Genomic DNA, 18,355 nt, shown 5'->3' with positions numbered 1-18,355 from the left:
AATTTAACTTTTGGTTTGTAAAATATTATCACAAAACCAATCTGTTTCCATAAGTTTCATGGCACCTTAAGCTTCGGACAAACATGAAGGTTGTATAGCTTCAACATATTCACTTCAAAAGCAATCTTGTAATGATAAAATAGTTGTGATCTGAATGAGCAGTCTTCAAGTTTCAAAAGGTCACAAATTTTTGATTAAATCTTGTGGCTTCAAATTTTGAAGTTAAGATCTCCCATTGATTAGTTGCTAAAAAGTCCTGTATTTTGGTCAGATACGGTGGATAAGTCAACATATTTGTCCATTTTCTTAGTATTCTGGTTTATATAATTGAATGGGGTATTGCAAAAGTGAACACTGAACACCATAAAAAATGTTGTGATAGTAGAGAATTGAGGACAATTTCTTCTCTTTCTCAAGTCGAAGTAGACATATATAGAGGAGAATTATCCAGCTCTCATACCTATCTTTATATATAAAAACAAAATCAGCAATATATGATGACTCCTTGATATATTATACTTGAGTGCTCTTTATCTCTTCTTTGCATAAATACACCACACTCCCTTCTCTCACCATCAACAAACCAAGCTAATATATTTGTTCCCTCTTCAAGTACAACGAGAAAAACTAGTGAACAAAGTCAAATACCCATAAGCTTATTATGGGTAGTTGTGCATCTACTGAATATGCAAGCAAAGGTGGAAACTTTATTTGGCTCTCCACTGTGAATATAGTTCACTTGGACGGTAGGTCACAACAATTGAAGGAACCCACAAAGGCATGGGTTGTCTTGTCCCAGAACCCAAACAGCTTCATATGCTGCTCAGAATCCATGTATGTTGGGTCACCAATGCCTCCTATGGCTCCAACTCAAGAGCTTCAATTGGGCCATGTATACTTCATTGTGCTACGTAGTAAATCACGCATCCTACTTTCTCTAGAAGACTTATGTTCACTAACCATTAAGGTTGATGCTGCTCTTGTACATTCACAACCTACCTACCAAATCTTTAATTCCCCATCTCCTGTTACACAAAAGAAATTCAAAGTGCACCCAGTTCTTTCAAGTGTTTCTCAGGGATATTCCCATTAGTCTTTTTTTTTTATTGTTTCAACTTTGAATGTATATATTATGATCTTTACATAGTGTGGACTAGGTCTACAATTTTTTGTTAGATGTAGCTGTGTGTCTGCACTTTGTACAATATGCAATTAATTTGTTTGCACTTAGCCCTCTATTGTTGCAAATCTATAGTTATATTATTATATATGTACGTAGAGTGTTCATAACAGAGGAAGAACTAAAAAGATTCTCATTAAATGGAATGATCAACTGGATTCATAACAACAAGGTCAGCAGAAGGTCTTAACTTTCAGAAACAGCATTGCTGTGGATGCTCAGCATCACATACAATTAAGTGACTGAAATTCAAAATTTTTGCCCATTTTCAAAACAAATGATCAACTGTACCATTTGCCTAAATATCAACTACCAAAAATCATGACAATCACTGGCCACAAACAGCTTTTTTGAATAACATATTGACAAAAGGAAACATAGACAAGAGACGAGGTGATATACATTCAAAACGAGTACTACCGTTAACCGCAGCCATAGTTTATATCAGGTATCGTAGCAACAACTGAAAAAGGAATTTCAACCCTCTCTTTCACGAGACATCGAGCTTCCCCATTTTCCAGCACCAAAACTCTTCCAGGTGGACACTGAGTAATTGGTCTCCCACTCTCATTTTCAGTGGCAGGTCTTTCTTTCTCATTTTCTGTCCGGTGATGTAAACCTTGTACATTGAAACGGAAACCAAACTTGCCCAAATTAGCTCCAAATCCAGACAAACTTAATATCGATACAACACCAACAATTGTGAACACTGTTTTGGCTGCACGAGTTATAAAGAGTCCCAATCCTTTTCTCGGATTTTTAACCTCATCGTCAACATGATTTTGCTCTTTTTCAACTGCACTCTTTTTTGCCTCAATCATGGTATCATGTGTGATTAACCCATTGCGACCAGACTTATTCACAGAAGGGATATGTGAATGATATTCCTTGTCCAGACTCATGGAGTATGGAGGGCGGCTCGGATATGGAGGAAGCAGTAGATCTTTGTTCGGCTCCACCGTTTCACTTGCAAAAGTGGATGCTTCAAGTATCACTTCCAATTCCTTACCTTTGTACTCCTTGAGCTTATCAATTAACATTTTGCGGCTGTTTTCAATCTCAGTCAAGGCAATTTCTCTTTCATACCGCTGTTGTTGTTGCAGAACCTAGAAATTGCACACAACACTTGAGAACTAACATTCCCAAACTATTAATCATCTAAATCATAATTTGATTATTTTCTCACAATAATTTATAAAAGAATCATAAAACTTTAAAAGTATCATCCTACAATTCCTACAAGAAGTTTAACGAAGATAGCCTTGTACCGATAAACTAAAAAACAAAACAATATCCTTGTAGTGGCACATAGTAAAGGAATAAGGATAATTATTAAAAGGGTAAAAGGTTTTAATTGAAAATATATACCAAGAATCAACAACAATATAATCAATACTGAATAATTTTATGCAAAAATGGAAAAAGAATGAATTTTGATATGAAGAGGTTAAGGACCTGCAATGAAGAAAGCTGGGTCTCTAAGGCTTCGAGAGCATCGCAAATGTTGAGAAGCCTTTCAGTGGCATCATCGTAATCTTCATCATTATCGGGAGTGGTGGCTGTGTGGATACAATTGCTGATTTTCAATCTCAGTTCTGTGGCTCTCGCCAACACTAACCCTATTCCCTCTTCTTCCATCTCTCCCTCTCTCATTTTGGATTGTGCGTCACCTAAAAATCAAACCAATGTTTTTTCTTTAATTATTGTTTATAACTTTTCTATCTCCTCTTATCTCATTTGTGTGATTTTATATATTATTACTCTATTATTCATCATTTATATTTAATTATTATTATTTTTTAAGAAAAATAAATAGTAAATAATATAATAATTGTATATAAATTTTTATACTAATTATATATAAATATTATATTTTTTTCCTATTAACTAAGAGTATTACTCACATTAAGCCATTATTTCTTATTTAGGTAAAGAAATCAAATTTTTGACTTTTTTTTATTTCATCTATAAATATTAAGACTATGCATCATTAAATTAATATTATTTTGTTGTATCTGATTCACAATAGTAAAAAAAGTTGTGAGACTAAGATGAAAAATATGTTTCATTGAAAAATAGATATTTAATTTTAAACTTTTTGAATAAGTGTAAAATGTATATAATGACAATATAAACATTTATACACATACATTTTATTATCTATTGTTCATTTGATTTACTTTTTTTTAAAAGTCAATCATAATTAAATATCAATAATGATAATACAATGACAATATAATAAAACTTATACACTATCAATGTATACATCTTTTTTCTCTTTTGTAAGTAGGTGATGAGAATGCTAGTCCAATGCCTGCCCTCCTCTTACATATGGATACACAATCTACATTTTCCATCACGTGTTTTTTGTCAACCTTCCAAAAAAGGAGGACTTATAATGTGTCATAATAAATTAAAAAATTGGATTCTATGGTATCTTCTTCTTTTAAAATAGAAAGTGAAATAAAAAAGGATATTTGAAAAATCAAATTTATTAAAGCATAATATAAACTCTATCCTTATTTAGTATCACCTATTATTTTATAATTTATTATACATTTTCATAAATTAATAATTAATTTTATTTTTTCTCATAATGATAAATATAATTCTTAGTTTGGATTTACCATCTATCCAATTGATTTCTCTCTCTTTCTTTATTTATTTATTTGGGGTTTGTATTTTTTGAAAAGAACAAATACAAAAATATTCTCATGCAAGGAATATTCTTATGGAGCAAATGACAGAAAAATATTCTTATTACCTTTTTACACTTTGTTTGGTTTGCAACTGAAAATACAATGAAAAAAAGAAAAAAGAATGAAAAATATAATGATTTTTTAGTTGTTTGATAAATGATATGAATATCGATAATTAAAAAAATACACATCACAATATTTGCTTTTATTTTAAAATTCAATATTTCTATAAATAATGATGTATAAAAAATATTTTCATATTAAAATTAATTAATAAAATATTACTAACATAAGTTTCAACCTCATTAATACTTATGCATGAAAGCAGATTCATGCTAATAAGATTTAATATGGATTAAAAACTGCTGGTGTGATTGATATGTATTCAACCAACAAGACACGTTGATCTAATAGTGTAAGATCTACTAGATCCTAAGATCGAATGTTAGCGATGCTAGTTGGGAGGGTCAGCCACACGAACCCCGAAATGTGGAAAAAAATGTGGGCATATCACATATGCTGAGAAAATCTTCTAACAAGTTACCGATAGTGATAAAGATGCAATCTTATATAATGTTATGATAGCTGCTTATGCTCACCATGGATTCGAAGATGAAGCTATTCAGTTATTATGAAACTTCGTTTGGAATCTATCCTTAGACATTTTGCTCTAATGACTTGTGAATTTGCATGGATCTTCGGTGGTATTATATATATATATATGGCTTGTTTGTACATTGTTAGTGAACAATAATTCAGTTTATAATATCATTTGATTTTTATTCTAGATTGAAATGTATTAATTCCAACCCAGGAAGAAAAAGCAAATACCATGATTCTAACTAGATAACTAAAACTTGTGATGGATTGTGTTTTTGCAGGAACTAAAATTTGAAACTTTTAAGGGTAACTGAAATCCTTTTCACTGATTCTCCCTGTTACCATCTCACACTGTTTGATAAAGAAGTTACAAGAATGTGCTTCTAAGTAATTCTAGGTGGCAATGAAGATTTACATTGAGCAGATACAGAAAAAAATTGTATTCATGAATTTTGAACCAAGACAAGCAATTACCAAGCTAATTCCTTTGAAATAAGGTAATGAAAAGTGAAGTTATGAGGGTCTAATTCAATGCCTTTCCAGCTTGTCATTGATTGTAAATCCTGAATGCTCTTCCTTTGAGAATCAGGTAGATAAGGCTTAATTATTTCCATCAAAGCAGGTGCTTCAAGACCTGATTTTTTTGCGAAGGAATCGACTATCTTCGGGAGAACTAGTTTATGTTCCTTGGTTATAGTGATGGTGGACTTGATGTATTCTTCTTTCGCCAATTCTAGCTCCTCAAAGACTCTCTTGGATGTGTACAAACGTACCTGAGATAGAGGGACATGAATATATACAGGTTTATACACTGTTTCAACTTTGTGATCTACACATATAAATATATTTTTCCATCTGTTTTCTTGATCTACCAAGAGAAGAGGGAAATAAGACCAAAAATCGGTGGTTATACATATCCGTATAGGCTAATGTGCAATAAATACAGAGATCGGAAGTCTACCGCGGGATCAGAATGGCTTCCTGTGCAAAGGGCAAATAGTAGTAAATGTTCTGGACGACGTAGGGCATATCCTTTTCTTCCATCTCTAACTTTCGGTTTTATCTTTGAAGGAAACCACAGCCGCAACCACTGGGAGAAAAAGAAAGGTGTAAGGACAACAAGTTTTGATTACTACTAAACTAGTTTGCTTGCAAGGTAAAAAGAAAAAATAAAGTCTGCTAGTTAAAGCAATTTCGTTTACTTGTGCTTGTCCTGGGCGAGGCAATTTGCATCCGAGAATGAAGTTCTGTATAAGGTCTATGCTTATAGTTTGACCCCCAATGTTATATGCAGCCTGAAATACCCACTAGTTTATTTTAGCAATAATTCATACCTGTCAATTCCTTTGAGTTCTGAGTGACCAACTTACCTTAAGTACTGAAGACATTCTTTTAACATTGTTGGCTGAAATTCCGTAAACTAATAAGGCCTGTGGAGAACAGACAATATTGTAGGATTGATACATGGACTAGAAGCAACACCATGCATGAAATAGAGTAGATTGGAGATTTAGAAATTTTACATGCATTGCCAATGCATTGTGCACATTAATCCAAAAGGCTAGCTTTTCTTCATGCTTCATATTTCTAGGATTAACATCTACCAGCCGAGAAACAAGTGACCTGCAAGAGAGTTAGATACGAAGTTGTTCTGTCACATAACCAGGGAGCAATCTTAAGCAAAAAACACATGTTCAAAACTTGGTACTGCACACATCTTCATACATATACTTAACTCACTTTTTATGGTAAAGTATTAATGTCTTGTTTCTTCATCCACCAAACCGATCATTTAGAAATTGAACTTGCGAATTTGAATTAAACAACAAGATAAAATAAAAGAGGCACTCTAAAATGGTTCACCTATATTTCCTTAGCATATACTCAACTTCTTTTAATTTCTGATTATCCGTGCACAATTTCCGAATCCTTGTCATAGAGAAGTAAGGCCCACTAAATTCTTGTGACCCTTTCACATGTAAGGGTATACTGGAATTTAAATTGAAGGATGAATGCTTCTTCCACTGTGATCCCCACTTACTACCCTGGCTTTGTGATGATAACTCATAACTGGATGATGAAAATCTAAGAGGGGATGAAACATTTTCATGATCAAGAAAAGGTGATTCTATAAGGTCGCAATATATAGCTGATATGCACTTAATCATTTCCTCGGAAAGCCAATTTGGTGTCTCTGGAACATTATCAACATAGCCGTTGCCAAGATGTTCTGCCAGGCTGGTTGAACTGGATTTAGAATTCTGTGCTAGCTGGTGAAATAAAATTTTGAAGCAACATATTAGGAAGGCCTGCATATGAAATGCGATAAATATTTTGCTTCTATTATTTAGTTTACTTACCTCAAGCATGGATAATGGTAGAGATTGGTAATAGTCTACAGCTTTAGTCTTAATGTTCACAGAAGAATCTTCAATTGAGCAAACTGTTCGCTGAGATAGTTCAGAGTGACATCGATAGATACTAGAGTCTAGAAAAGATTCTAGTTCCATCTGATCATTACATTCCTTGAGCTGGAATTCAGTTGAATTACTGTGTGAAATGAGATGACTAGATTGCGGAACTGAAATTTCTTTGTCATAGACAGAACCTTTGCCAGGTACTGCAGAAGTACCTTTGTTTGTGTCTGAAGCTATTTCACTTCTTCTTTCCTCATTTGTTAGAGATGAGATTTGTTGATCAAATCTTTTCCGATACAAAGTGAGCAGATATTGCTCCAAATACACAATTTCTAATTCTAATAATCCAATTTCCTTAATCAGTCCCTTTGTGGCCTAAAATTGAGCAAGAGATGTTTGGAGTCAGAAGCAAGACCCAACAAACCTTAAAAGATTTAGAGAGTAAATATGTATCTTCATGCAATCATTTAAAGGGTACCTTGGGTATTGAATTTTCTACTGTAGCACCCTCTGATAAAGGCAGATAAGTTGCTTTCTCTAATGCACACCGTATCGCAAATTGTTGCTGTAATCGTTTTTGAAGCTGTAAAATCTTCAGACATAAAAAATATGAAAAGCTATCAACCAAATGCATGTAAATGAATGAATACTTCATTCTTTGACTCAAGGCTTATCAACCACATGAATGAATACTAGTAGCTACTGTATAGTGACAGTTTAATAGTCAGTGAGGATTAGTACCTCTTTAGTCAAAGAACTCTGAAGATCCATATTATGGTACTGCTTCTTCATTGGTTCAATGCTATGGCTTTGCTTTGCATCCCAAAATTCCTTTTTATAATATGAAAGAAAGAAAAAATGGTAAATAATAGTTATACTGTTGCAAAGCAATTAAATACAACAGAGACAAGTATTCACTTCTATTGGAAGAGTAAAACCGGGGAAAATAAATCAAAGAACAATGCTCATATAGTATGCATATGTGTGTGTGAGAGAGACCATTCTAGGGTGATAAAAATCTCCACTCATGTTCTCTAGTTGATCTTCCCCGATTCTCCTTTTCATTAGGTCACTGCAAAAAGGTGAAAATTTTCAAGAATAGGGACTGGATCATATAACATCAATAAAAAGAACAATGATTCTGTAAGTCTGCAACAGTACAAAAATTACTTTACTAATAATATTATCTTTCAGGAACATAACATCCAATATAAGAAACTATTAACTGTTAGGTTAATCTGTTATTATGCTCCCTGTGAAGTTGAATAAAAGAAAAGAAAAAATGTTCAAAGTAGGAAACAAATTATGTCACCAAAACCTGTTGCAGCGCTTGTGAGTTGAATCTGAAATTGTTGCTTCCATGAACTTGAATTGCTTGAAATCAGAATCGCGCCACTTCATTTGATGCATTTCAGTGTCAGAATTGGCTTAAACACTGTCCATGAATGCACCAAAACAACATTAAATGCCTTGGGACAGATACAAGGACCAGATATTGACAAGTTTCTTAACAGTCACAGTGTCAAAAAGGAAGATACATCCAAACTACAGTAATGCAAAACATAGCTGTAGAACTCCAATCTGATGGAATGAAATTCTCACACTGACCAAGTTTTCGGAAAGCTGAAACAAACTTGGTTGTTCAAAAGTCATACAGGCTCTCAGGTAAATGTTACTTTCAACCACATTGGTAAAAAGAGAACATGAGGGTATGTTTATGCTATGCTGCTATTAGCAACTTGTCATTAAAAGAAGAAAATCAGGCCATAGCTATTGTAGGATATGATATTCCAAAGTAAAACTTAGGGATAAAAAAAGAAGGATATGACAAGAAATAGGAAGGTAAACTGAGATCTGCACATGGAAGATTATGCTATCAACAATGATGCAAATATACAACATGTATGTTTAAAGGCATACACACCAACTTTGAATCTTTTGGTCATGGTGAGCTTTTATGCATTGCATTAAAAGAAGCAAATTATTTTGGATTTATCTATTTATTATTGCAATGTTTAAAAGGCAAAAAAGTGGAGAAACCTTCACCTTTTAGGATGGAACAAAGTGACAAAAAAACAAAGTGGTGAGTAAGGTGACAGTTTGTTGGGCAATGGAGTTGAATAATAATGCATACAGCTCCATTCGTGCACTTGATTTCTTTACTATGCCATTCCAAGAACAAACTTCCATGTAATGCATTTCACAAATCATTTACCATGATTTGTTTTAAAAATGGTAACATAGCAGTGTCCTTGAAATTTGATCAAGTCATTTACTTCTTTTCTGCCTTCATTTAAGAGTGGTTTCAGCTTGCCAAGTTTATCTCTTTAGGTTAAACCTAAAGTAGAACATGACTCCTAGTTCTTTATGCAAATTTTACCTACCAACTAGACTGCATGGACCCTCCTAGTACTACATTAGGAGGTGAAAAGTTTGGCTAATAAATTTACTACCTAATCTTCACTGATGCACTTAAAAACTTCAGGCTAACCCAACAGTATTTACTCTTTAGTCTAGTAATTTGGTGTAAAGAATCATAATGACATATAAGCAACAATGAAGGAGATATACTTAAGGATGAAAGTTATAGACATTCCTAAATGGCTATTTATACTTTCTATTTCTGTATTATATGTGAACTTATATAAGAAAAAAAGTAATATTATGTTGCATAAATTTACAAAAGAGTATAGAACATATTAACTTTTGTACTATATGTATTTATAATTTTATAGTGTTACCCTTAAAGCATGACCCATCCACTAGATGATACTAGCAACATGGGGGAAGAATGAAGAAAAAAAGACAGTAAGATTGACCACTTGTGTTGGAATAAAAAGGAAGAGCACTTAAGAGAAAAAGGAGCATAAAAAGAGCTGAAAGTTAATTGTCAAAGGAAGAAGCAGTAGATGTTTTAATATGAAATGAGTAGTTTTGGTGGAATGTCCTTTTTCTAACTTAATTGAAGGGTACAAACATGGATTGGATACAACCAATTTTTGCATTGTCAATGGCTTTGGTGGGGAAAAGTGTCCTACCTTTTATCATTTGCAAGGAGTGGTATACATATATTTGCAATTTTGCATGTATGCATACTTAGTATTCTTTGTTCTGTATATCAGAGGTCTCTACAATTTCTCTTTAGTGTTATTTTCGCTTTCATTTGCCTGATAAGAGAGTTGTCAAATTTTGAAGGACAACTTATGGTAAAGAAAACATTTTTTTTCTGATTAGCATGTGCACATATTTCACATAAACCAAAATTTGACTCCATTTTTAAGTGCAATATGGAAGTTAAATGTTAAAACCAATGGTACTTCTTGCAATTTATAAGCTCTAACAAACATTTTGATATTGCACGAAGTTTCTAGTTTGACTTCTTGTGCATACTAGGTTTTGCTGGAAAACCCAACACTGTATTGTAATGTTTCCTATATGTTGGGATTCCAATAATTAATAACCATAAAAAAATGCTTCACCTCTTCTCTCCTTCCTGAGAGGTGAAAAATAATAATAAACTAAGGTTAAGTAACTAAACTATATTAGTATTTAACCTGTGTAACTGTGTTATTGATCAAGTCAATTATCAATTTTTAATTGGAATCTGACAGACATACTTGTGGCTTTATTTATTGGTAACACAAACCAGACCTCTAGGCTTAGTAATACTAGTGCATTTAATATCCTAAAACAAACAAAAATTCTACTAATTTCAATACCTCAGAATTAGTGCAGAGTGCAGACATAACTAAATTGATGTTAAGAGATAAGGCTGTATAAACAATTCATTGGATGATCATACAACTTGCAAAAATTAAAAAAAAAATATATATATATATGTAACTAGATCTCTTTTGGCAAAATTGGCATTCATTTGAGAGATTGCAACTTAAAGTTGTGATGCTAGTTGGAAGTTGAAAAAGTGTGTAGTGGAAAGCTGATACAATCTGATATTGAGTTGGAACAAAGATTGCCATAGCAAATTTAAAGGACAGGAATGAGAACAAGTATGTTATAACTTCTGCAAAATTAGTTGAAACAGTTTTCAAAAGCTATAATCTTTGGTTATAACTTATAAGCTCCCTTTATTATATTTTTTAAGCAATTTGCTGTATAGTGTTTTTCTAATTGCTAAGTCAATAATTGATCCTCTATCAAATAAATTACTATAAGCTATCTAGAATTGGAGTTGGCTAGTGGGTTTGGAAGTTTGGCATTATGAATAGGTAATTTTACTAAAGGAATCATGTTCTGATGTATTTTTAAAGAGTATCATTAATGAGTACTGGCACTTTTCATAGTATATGGAACCAATGCATGCATATTGGTAATAGTAACAATTTATAACGTTGTCAGAAGGTGACTCAAGTTTCTTTCAACAAATTAAGCAAGAAAACACAACCTTTACCTTGAGATTGATGAGTGAAAGAGACAAGGAATGGAAACCAATAACAACAAATGGAAACTTCAAATGTTGCTGCAAGAGATATGTTTTTTTTACTTTTCTTCTTAATTTGCAAAGACTACTCTGAAAATAAATAACAAAACCAACTTGTGCCTTCTTTATTTTTTTTCTTCTTGTTTTTCAGACTAACTGTGTCTTAAGAGTGTATTTGTTTCTCAAACCTGTCAGACCTCAAAAGTTTGTTTCTTAAAAAATAAGGTACAAAATCAAACTATCAATCCATCAGTATTTTGGAATGAATCATAAATGTGAGAGTAATAAGTAATAACAACAGTAGTTCCACTTTTTTCTAAACCACATTTGTCCTCACACATTCAAGGTGATACTATAAATATGCTTAGCAGATATTATCTATATCTCCCAAGATTTTATTTTCTTGGCTCAACATTTTGAGTTTACTTTGGGGCTAAATAAAAATTTATCAACCTCTTCTCGTGGGTTTTCTCTGCAATTAAATATTGACACTTCATATAATTGTTTTTTGTGTGCACAAATAAGATAACTCAAGGACACAACTTACATAAATATAAATATGACGTATTTACAAGCTGCTCCCAGAAGCAGTACCATACTCCCTAACTGGCAGAGCTGTAAGGTTGAAAGCACCATGTATCCTAATTATTTTACAAAAAGACATGTCATAAGAAAATTGTCTTTGTCTTAACAAGAAAATTACTCAAGTAAGGAAACAAAACCATGGAAAAAATCAGCAAAGTTACCTTCACTTGCAACTCCATAAGATAGAATGAAAGCATCCTAGAATTTGTCATCATGGGTGCTCAAAACCCAAGTAGACAATAGACATAAACTATTAAATAAATGCCTCAAGGCTATATATATATATATATATATATATATACAAACCTATGATTTAAAACAGCAGATAGGCAAATAAGAAAGATTGAAGCAAATGGGTAAAGTGCATGCATGCATGGATGCCATGTTCAAAATGATTAACTCCATCAAGGCAGCAAAAGCAATTTATGTTAGCCATGTACAGCTGTGTATATAAGGTCTCCTCCTTCAAAGTCAATTTCTGTCTACAAACTCTGCTGGCAAGTTTAGATCAAAAAACCCACCACCACTACCTCCTCCAACACTTTCTTTTCTAGCACGTTTACGGGAAGAACATCCATGGTCATCTGAGCTCCGTGATCCAGAAGGCTGATCAACTTCTGCTGTTCCACCTAAGCTTGCAGCATATACAACAATCCTTTTTCACTCAGTTAACATTTCTGTTGAGCATCCACAAAGTCAAACTGAAGAGGAGATATATAACAACATTCATAACATCATACCATAAGAAAGTGCTCAAACATAAATTACCTACTTGATACCATATTTTCATGTCATAATTTTTTTCAAGTAAAAACTGTCCTCAAGTGCATCAGGCTCAATGGCAGATCTTCACTACAATTTTTGGGGGAGCAGTTATGTACGAGCTAATGTGATAATTAATTAGTCATAATCACAATCACACAATCTTATCAAAGTTTTTATCATATTCTACGTACCAACCATATCATGACTCTCACATGAGAATAAATATCGACTCTCACATAAGAATAATGATCATGACTCTCACATAAGAATAATGCCATTACGTTTAATACTGGTTGTCCAAACAATACAGATCCAAATCATCATACCCCAATTCCCTAAATTGAGACTGTTGAACAAATTGCCAAATGAATTAAGGTCCAACACCAAGCCTAATATTCACTTAATACCAAATTTCAGATGCCACATAAGCTATTGGTTTCTTTATTTGCATTTCCCACTTGACATTTGTTGAAGCCTCCCTTATTCTCCTTGTCATGCTCCCTCTGACCCTCTCTCTCTATAATTGTTTTAACTCATCCTTATCCTTGACTCCCTGTTCATCCTTATACTATTACTAATACATTTGGTTGAATAATGTCAGGCTCTTACTAAAATCCGCCATTGACGAGGCTCTTACCTATAGTGGGGTCTGGGAAGGGTAGGTATACAACTTTCCCCTCAAGCAACAAGGAGACTGTTTCCAGGACTTGAATCTGACCTATTCGCTAAGTAGCAACCTTAGCGTTGTGCTTAGGCTCATCCTCTATCAAAACATTACTACATATCAATATAATATCATATGGCATGTTTGGTTTGAGAAAATGTTTTCAGTTTTCATTATTTACTATCATTGACAATAATAACAGTGACTCATATTTTTATTTTTTTTCTTGGTGACTTCAGTTCTCTTGTTGTTTTCACTTCATATACGGGTAGTTGAAAAGAGGAAACATAATGAAAATACTGGAAAACAATCATAATTAACCAATATATAATGAAAACATGCCATCACTTTTTTTATAGGCAATTTTTTTTTCCAGGGATGGGAAATTGTGCTGCTGTATAGGCTTGAACCAAGGTGCTCACAATATCCGGCAGCTCTACCAACTAAGTTGACTCTTTGGGACACACACAGTCACTATTATAATTATCATGTATCAACAATAGTAGAAAATGAAAACTGAAAATGTTTTCTAATACCAAAAAGGGACCTTGTTATGCTGATTATTTCTTTTATCTCCATCCTTCCTTACCAAAACCATACAATATTGACACACAACAATGAGTATCGATGGGGAGCATATTTGTTGTCCTAAAAAGTATGTCATTCAATTTGTCACTTGCTATGATTGGATGGAAAAAATATATTTAAGTAAAATTAAGTGTTTTTCTAAACAATCACAACACATGGCACATGGAGTGACACACTTTTGTAGTACATTAGATATGCTCCCCTGTCGATGCAATATAGTCAATACCATGAAACCATAAAGTACTTAAAAACATAAAATGTTGCGACAAATCAAAACCATCAAAAACTAGTTGTAAGTTGTTCGATGACAAGTCTGAATAATCATTGGTTGACTCAATTTCCCATCCACCAAAAGGTTTGGTTTTTAGTGTTTAAACTTTAAACAAAAACCCATAGTAGATACTTACCGATATTATTAGCTTTATTGCTCCAAACTGAAAGTTCTGATGCCCTCTCTATGCCCTTTGACTTGTATGGAGCTATGCAGTGAATGTGATGGAGAGAACCCAGTAAATCATTCTCGATGCAGTCATACCTGCATTAAAATCAAAATTCACAATGTCACTTGTCAATGTCAAAAGTGGGAGATATATCATCACCAGTTTATTTAAAAGCAGCACTCACATTTTTTGACAAAGTTTGTCAATAACTGCTGACAGATTGATTATCTGCATTCTTATCTCCATAACTTTGTCATCGGGAAAGGTATCAAAAGGCTCCTCCAAAATTTTAGAGATCTTTTCAATATTTGCCTCAAGCTGTTGCTGTTGATCCTCAAATAAATTCTGTTTTATTTCCCTTTGAGATTCTGACAATTCGTCCTTAAAAAGCTCATCACCAAACATATAAAACGCAAATGCATATGAATATGATAGGATGCGCCTAGATCTGAAAAGTCTGGAGAGACCATTAATTACCCAGCTATAATCTCTGACTTTAGAATCTTTTTCTTCTGAAATATCAATCTTTCCTTGTATGATCTCTTTCAATTTAGTTTCAAGCTTAAAGGAGTCGGTGTGGGCTTTATAGCGGTTATGATAGTGCATATAACGATATAGATCTCGCTTTGCCTGTTCCGCCGATTTTTCTTGGTCTTTATAGCGACCGCAGCTATGACCAGTTATACTTGACCAAGTATGATCTCGGCCAGTGGCTCCACCACACACCCAACTGCAGCAAAGGAGAAATTATTTAGCGAGCACGGGTTAATGGGAGCTTAGACAGTAATAGGTGGCTTCAATTCCAGACCCCTATTACCACAAATTAACTAAATTATTTATTGGCAAAAGGATAAATTAAAAAAGAATAGAGAAAAGTTGGAAAAAAATATATAAAATGTAGAAAGTAGGAACACTCACCAGAATGGTTGGCCACAAATACAGCTAACCAAGTTACATCCACCATTCTTCTCCACTGGCTTGTGGCACTTTGGACAAGGTTTTGTATGAGCGGTCATCCAATTAACAGTTTCTGATTCATCTCGGCACTTCTTAGCCCAAAGCTCCCACATCAAACATGAACAAGGGGAGTGTGCTTCAGACAAGCAACTAAAACAAAATTGTAAACCACATGAACATTCTACCTCACATAATTCATCATCATCATCAACACGTATTGCATTCCCGCAATGAGGCGTGCTAGGACACCATTTAACTCTCTTGTTGTCTTCAATGTAGGATTCAAGAAGAAAGCGTTCATACTTCTCTGCCATATCAGGGTATTTTCTACTGAGTAGAGTTCTTACAACAGCTTCATCACAAATGGAATAGCATTTATGTGCCATGCATCTAATGCGTTTACTTTGGCCCTCATTTATCTTGACAACAAAATGCTCCGTCCAACCTGTAAAAATAGACATAAATATAGAAAAATCTCAGAAATAAGTTGGCATGAAATCCCACCACTGTGCAAAAGATAACAAAGAGATATAATTTCAGATGAAACTTTAGGTCCAAGGCAAGTTAAACCATTAAATAATGAAATCACAAAATATTGCAACCAGTAATCAATCTTTGATATGCACCCTTACTGATGGCATTATCAATGACTACCAATAGTAGTCATGCCATCCACCTAACAATTGATAAACTTGTTGAAAAGCTACAGATATTTTGTATAGGAAAACAAAGAACACTCACATGAGTTGCAAAAACAGTGACCACAGTCCATGCTTGTTGCTTCATCACTAGGAACATCGTCTGTGCAGATCTCACACATCAAAGAGCGAACTGATGAGTCACAGTGGTGTTTATTCACAGTAACACCAGCTTCAGCAAAGAGATGTGCTATCCCCTTGTCCACATACACTGCAAACAACTTCTGCACATCCCAGCGATGATAAATAAGCAAGGTCCGTGCATGTTGTTCTTTCACTGATAGCATGTCCATCACCTGGCGCAAATCCTCCCTCTGCATGAATGTGCAAAGGGGTCTTAGGAAAACCTGAAAATATATTTTATCTGAATGGAACACACACTAAGTAAATTCCTCCTTTGTAATGTTACCTGTGCAGCTAGCAGTGACTCTTTTGTAATCACCTGCAAATACCAAAGCAGTTAGTCATAGTATCATTAGTGCATGTAAAGAAAGATGCTGGTTCACCACATAGATGTCCCTCAACTTAATTTATTTTCTCAATTTGATCTCTCAACCCTTTTTTCTCTCACTTTGGCCCCTTAACTTTGTTTACACTGCCACATTAGTCCTCCCATCAGTTTGTAACGCCACCAGTTTTGGCCTTAAAAAGACGTCCTTTTGGAAGTTCTTCTACATGGTTCTTCTTCTTCCTTGCGACACCACCACCAATCAATCCATCTTCTTCTCCACCGGATCTGCCATGGTCGATGCAGCATTCTACCCCTTTGTAGAAGCAACAACAACAACAAGCAGAAGGCAGACGCATCAGCGATGGGCGAAGAAATGAAGAGAAACCCCAAAACGACGTCGTCTTTATGGCAAGAAAGAGTAAAACAATGTCGTTAAGAAGGAAAGCCAGCAAAGTAACAGACACATTACCGAAAGCAGACGGCTTTAAAAAACCGACAGAAGGAATTGAAGGAGTAAAGTGAGAAAGTCCAAAATGAGAAAATAAATTAAGTCGAGGAACATACTTAAACGACTGATCATAGCAGTTTTGCCGACCATAGTTAAACGATTGATCATAGGATCCTATAACCAAAGACCAAACGGAAATTGCAACCAGAACAGCTGTTATTTTTCAGATAAACACATACATTCGGCACATTCATAGTAATTGAACAATGTTCAAAAGATAGTCTCATGCAGAACAGAAACTGAACAGGCACATAGTTTGTAAAAGCAACATTTATCCAAAAAGATATAAAACATCCCCCAATTTTGTAACAAACACCAGCATTTACCGAAAAAATGAACATTTTAGCCAAAACATTATAAAGATACAATCTTGACCAAACCTATGTCGTTACAAAATCAAATATAATGCAATCTGCAGATACTAAAGCCAATTCACAACACATAGTAAGTGAAAAGGGGGCAAAAACACGTGTAAACTAGGTTGAAAGAAACAGAAAACCACGTAAAAAACTGAACTTTTTGGCATAAAGCAAAAGAAGAAAGATGAAAACCTGAGTAGAGGGACCCTTTGAAGTAACCAACTGATAATCGGTTTCATCGTTCTCATAAGCGTCGGCAGAGTAATCTTGATCGTCGGAGTAATGGTAATCGTCATCGCTGGTGACGTAATCATCCATCCCTAACCACTAAGAAACAAAAGAGATAATGGGTTTGAAGATTGGAACTAATATGGTGATCGGAAAAGAAGAAAAGAGAAAATCCGACGATAGCGCCGGCGAGAGTGATATTTTTCTTTCCCCTTTTGTAATTTCTTTTCTTCGTTGCTTATTACACATTATTTTGTAACTAATAATTCATTGCTTCCACTTTCTGTCTCTACTATGACAGAGTGTGAACTAGGATGTCTTGGTTGCTTCATAACTGAAACCTTATAATGGACGAAAAACTAGTTATTTTTAGCCGAGGTAAAAAATAATAATGATGTATTTGTTTTGGTGAGAATATATGCTTATGTTTATTTTAGTATTGGTATATATAATAATTGAAAGTAAATAATGAATTATACAATAACAATGTAAAATACTTTTATATCAGTTAGTCTGGTAGGAATAGTGATTATTGGGAATTGCATACGCTGACTATACATCACAGTTTGACAATTTAGATTAAAATCATATGATTCAGATATAAGTATAATAAAACCAAATCTAAAAATTTAAGATGTCTGATTTTTATTCTTTAACAATTCAGATTTAGATAAAGTACAAATATAATATTATATCCCTCCCCCTTTGACACTATTTTGATTCTTTTTGTCAAATTTAATAATATTAATGATAATTCTTGATTCACGTGAAACTATAT

The 18,355-nt window shown here is 33.8% G+C and overlaps 4 protein-coding genes across 9 annotated transcripts; 1 reads left to right on the top strand and 3 right to left on the bottom strand.

Annotated features, from left to right (window-relative positions):
- On the top strand, window positions 512–1,235 carry LOC109351527. Its single transcript, XM_019592989.1, has one exon. The coding sequence runs from the start codon at window positions 662–664 to the stop codon at window positions 1,091–1,093; it is 432 nt and encodes a 143-aa protein (XP_019448534.1). The 5' UTR covers window positions 512–661; the 3' UTR covers window positions 1,094–1,235.
- On the bottom strand, window positions 1,372–2,867 carry LOC109351523 (plastid division protein PDV2-like). Its single transcript, XM_019592985.1, has 2 exons — window positions 2,636–2,867; window positions 1,372–2,286 (listed from the first exon to the last, which is right to left on the bottom strand). Exons 1-2 carry the CDS (start codon window positions 2,831–2,833, stop codon window positions 1,603–1,605), a joined length of 882 nt encoding a protein of 293 aa, XP_019448530.1. The 5' UTR covers window positions 2,834–2,867; the 3' UTR covers window positions 1,372–1,602.
- Window positions 4,843–9,521, bottom strand: LOC109351521. Of its 4 annotated transcripts, XM_019592981.1 has the most exons (12): window positions 8,943–9,521; window positions 8,215–8,331; window positions 7,896–7,968; window positions 7,638–7,727; window positions 7,375–7,488; window positions 6,840–7,271; window positions 6,343–6,749; window positions 6,003–6,102; window positions 5,850–5,909; window positions 5,682–5,774; window positions 5,441–5,569; window positions 4,844–5,252 (listed from the first exon to the last, which is right to left on the bottom strand). In XM_019592981.1, the coding sequence occupies exons 2-12, from the start codon at window positions 8,304–8,306 to the stop codon at window positions 4,950–4,952; spliced, it is 1,893 nt and encodes a 630-aa protein (XP_019448526.1). In that variant the 5' UTR covers window positions 8,307–8,331; window positions 8,943–9,521; the 3' UTR covers window positions 4,844–4,949. The 4 variants fall into 4 exon arrangements, with proteins under 4 accessions (XP_019448527.1, XP_019448526.1, XP_019448525.1 ...); XM_019592982.1 differs by lacking the exon at window positions 8,943–9,521 and having other exon boundaries at window positions 4,843–5,252; window positions 7,375–7,461; window positions 8,215–8,645; XM_019592980.1 differs by lacking the exon at window positions 8,943–9,521 and having other exon boundaries at window positions 8,215–8,644.
- On the bottom strand, window positions 11,777–17,829 carry LOC109351520 (probable E3 ubiquitin-protein ligase ARI2). Of its 3 annotated transcripts, XR_002108226.1 has the most exons (8): window positions 17,542–17,829; window positions 16,441–16,473; window positions 16,075–16,345; window positions 15,295–15,778; window positions 14,561–15,106; window positions 14,344–14,471; window positions 12,081–12,548; window positions 11,777–11,975 (listed from the first exon to the last, which is right to left on the bottom strand). XR_002108226.1 is itself a non-coding variant. In XM_019592977.1 (7 exons), the coding sequence occupies exons 1-7, from the start codon at window positions 17,665–17,667 to the stop codon at window positions 12,391–12,393; spliced, it is 1,746 nt and encodes a 581-aa protein (XP_019448522.1). In that variant the 5' UTR covers window positions 17,668–17,829; the 3' UTR covers window positions 12,052–12,390. The 3 variants fall into 3 exon arrangements, 2 of the variants coding, with proteins under 2 accessions (XP_019448522.1, XP_019448523.1); XM_019592977.1 differs by lacking the exon at window positions 11,777–11,975 and having other exon boundaries at window positions 12,052–12,548; XM_019592978.1 differs by lacking the exon at window positions 11,777–11,975 and having other exon boundaries at window positions 12,416–12,620.

This window comes from Lupinus angustifolius, chromosome LG07 (assembly GCF_001865875.1).
Source record: "Lupinus angustifolius cultivar Tanjil chromosome LG07, LupAngTanjil_v1.0, whole genome shotgun sequence".
In the NCBI taxonomy this organism is placed as follows: Eukaryota; Viridiplantae; Streptophyta; class Magnoliopsida; order Fabales; family Fabaceae; genus Lupinus; species Lupinus angustifolius.
This window is presented reverse-complemented; position numbering and strand designations above follow the sequence as displayed.

Excerpts from the sequence above, each read along its gene's own strand:
- LOC109351527 (XM_019592989.1), top strand. The coding sequence starts at position 662 with ATGGGTAGTTGTGCATCTACTGAATATGCAAGCAAAGGTGGAAACTTT.
- LOC109351523 (XM_019592985.1), bottom strand. The coding sequence starts at position 2,833 with ATGAGAGAGGGAGAGATGGAAGAAGAGGGAATAGGGTTAGTGTTGGCG. Across the intron at positions 2,287-2,635 it reads CCCAGCTTTCTTCATTGCAG|GTTCTGCAACAACAACAGCG; the intron begins GTCCTTAACCTC and ends TGCAATTTCTAG.
- LOC109351521 (XM_019592981.1), bottom strand. The coding sequence starts at position 8,306 with ATGCATCAAATGAAGTGGCGCGATTCTGATTTCAAGCAATTCAAGTTC. Across the intron at positions 6,103-6,342 it reads TATATGCTAAGGAAATATAG|GTCACTTGTTTCTCGGCTGG; the intron begins GTGAACCATTTT and ends ACTCTCTTGCAG. Across the intron at positions 5,253-5,440 it reads GAAGCCATTCTGATCCCGCG|GTACGTTTGTACACATCCAA; the intron begins GTAGACTTCCGA and ends CCTCTATCTCAG.
- LOC109351520 (XM_019592977.1), bottom strand. The coding sequence starts at position 17,667 with ATGGATGATTACGTCACCAGCGATGACGATTACCATTACTCCGACGAT. Across the intron at positions 14,472-14,560 it reads GACAAACTTTGTCAAAAAAT|GTATGACTGCATCGAGAATG; the intron begins GTGAGTGCTGCT and ends ATTTTAATGCAG. Across the intron at positions 12,549-14,343 it reads CAATAAAGCTAATAATATCG|GTGGAACAGCAGAAGTTGAT; the intron begins GTAAGTATCTAC and ends CTGCAAGCTTAG.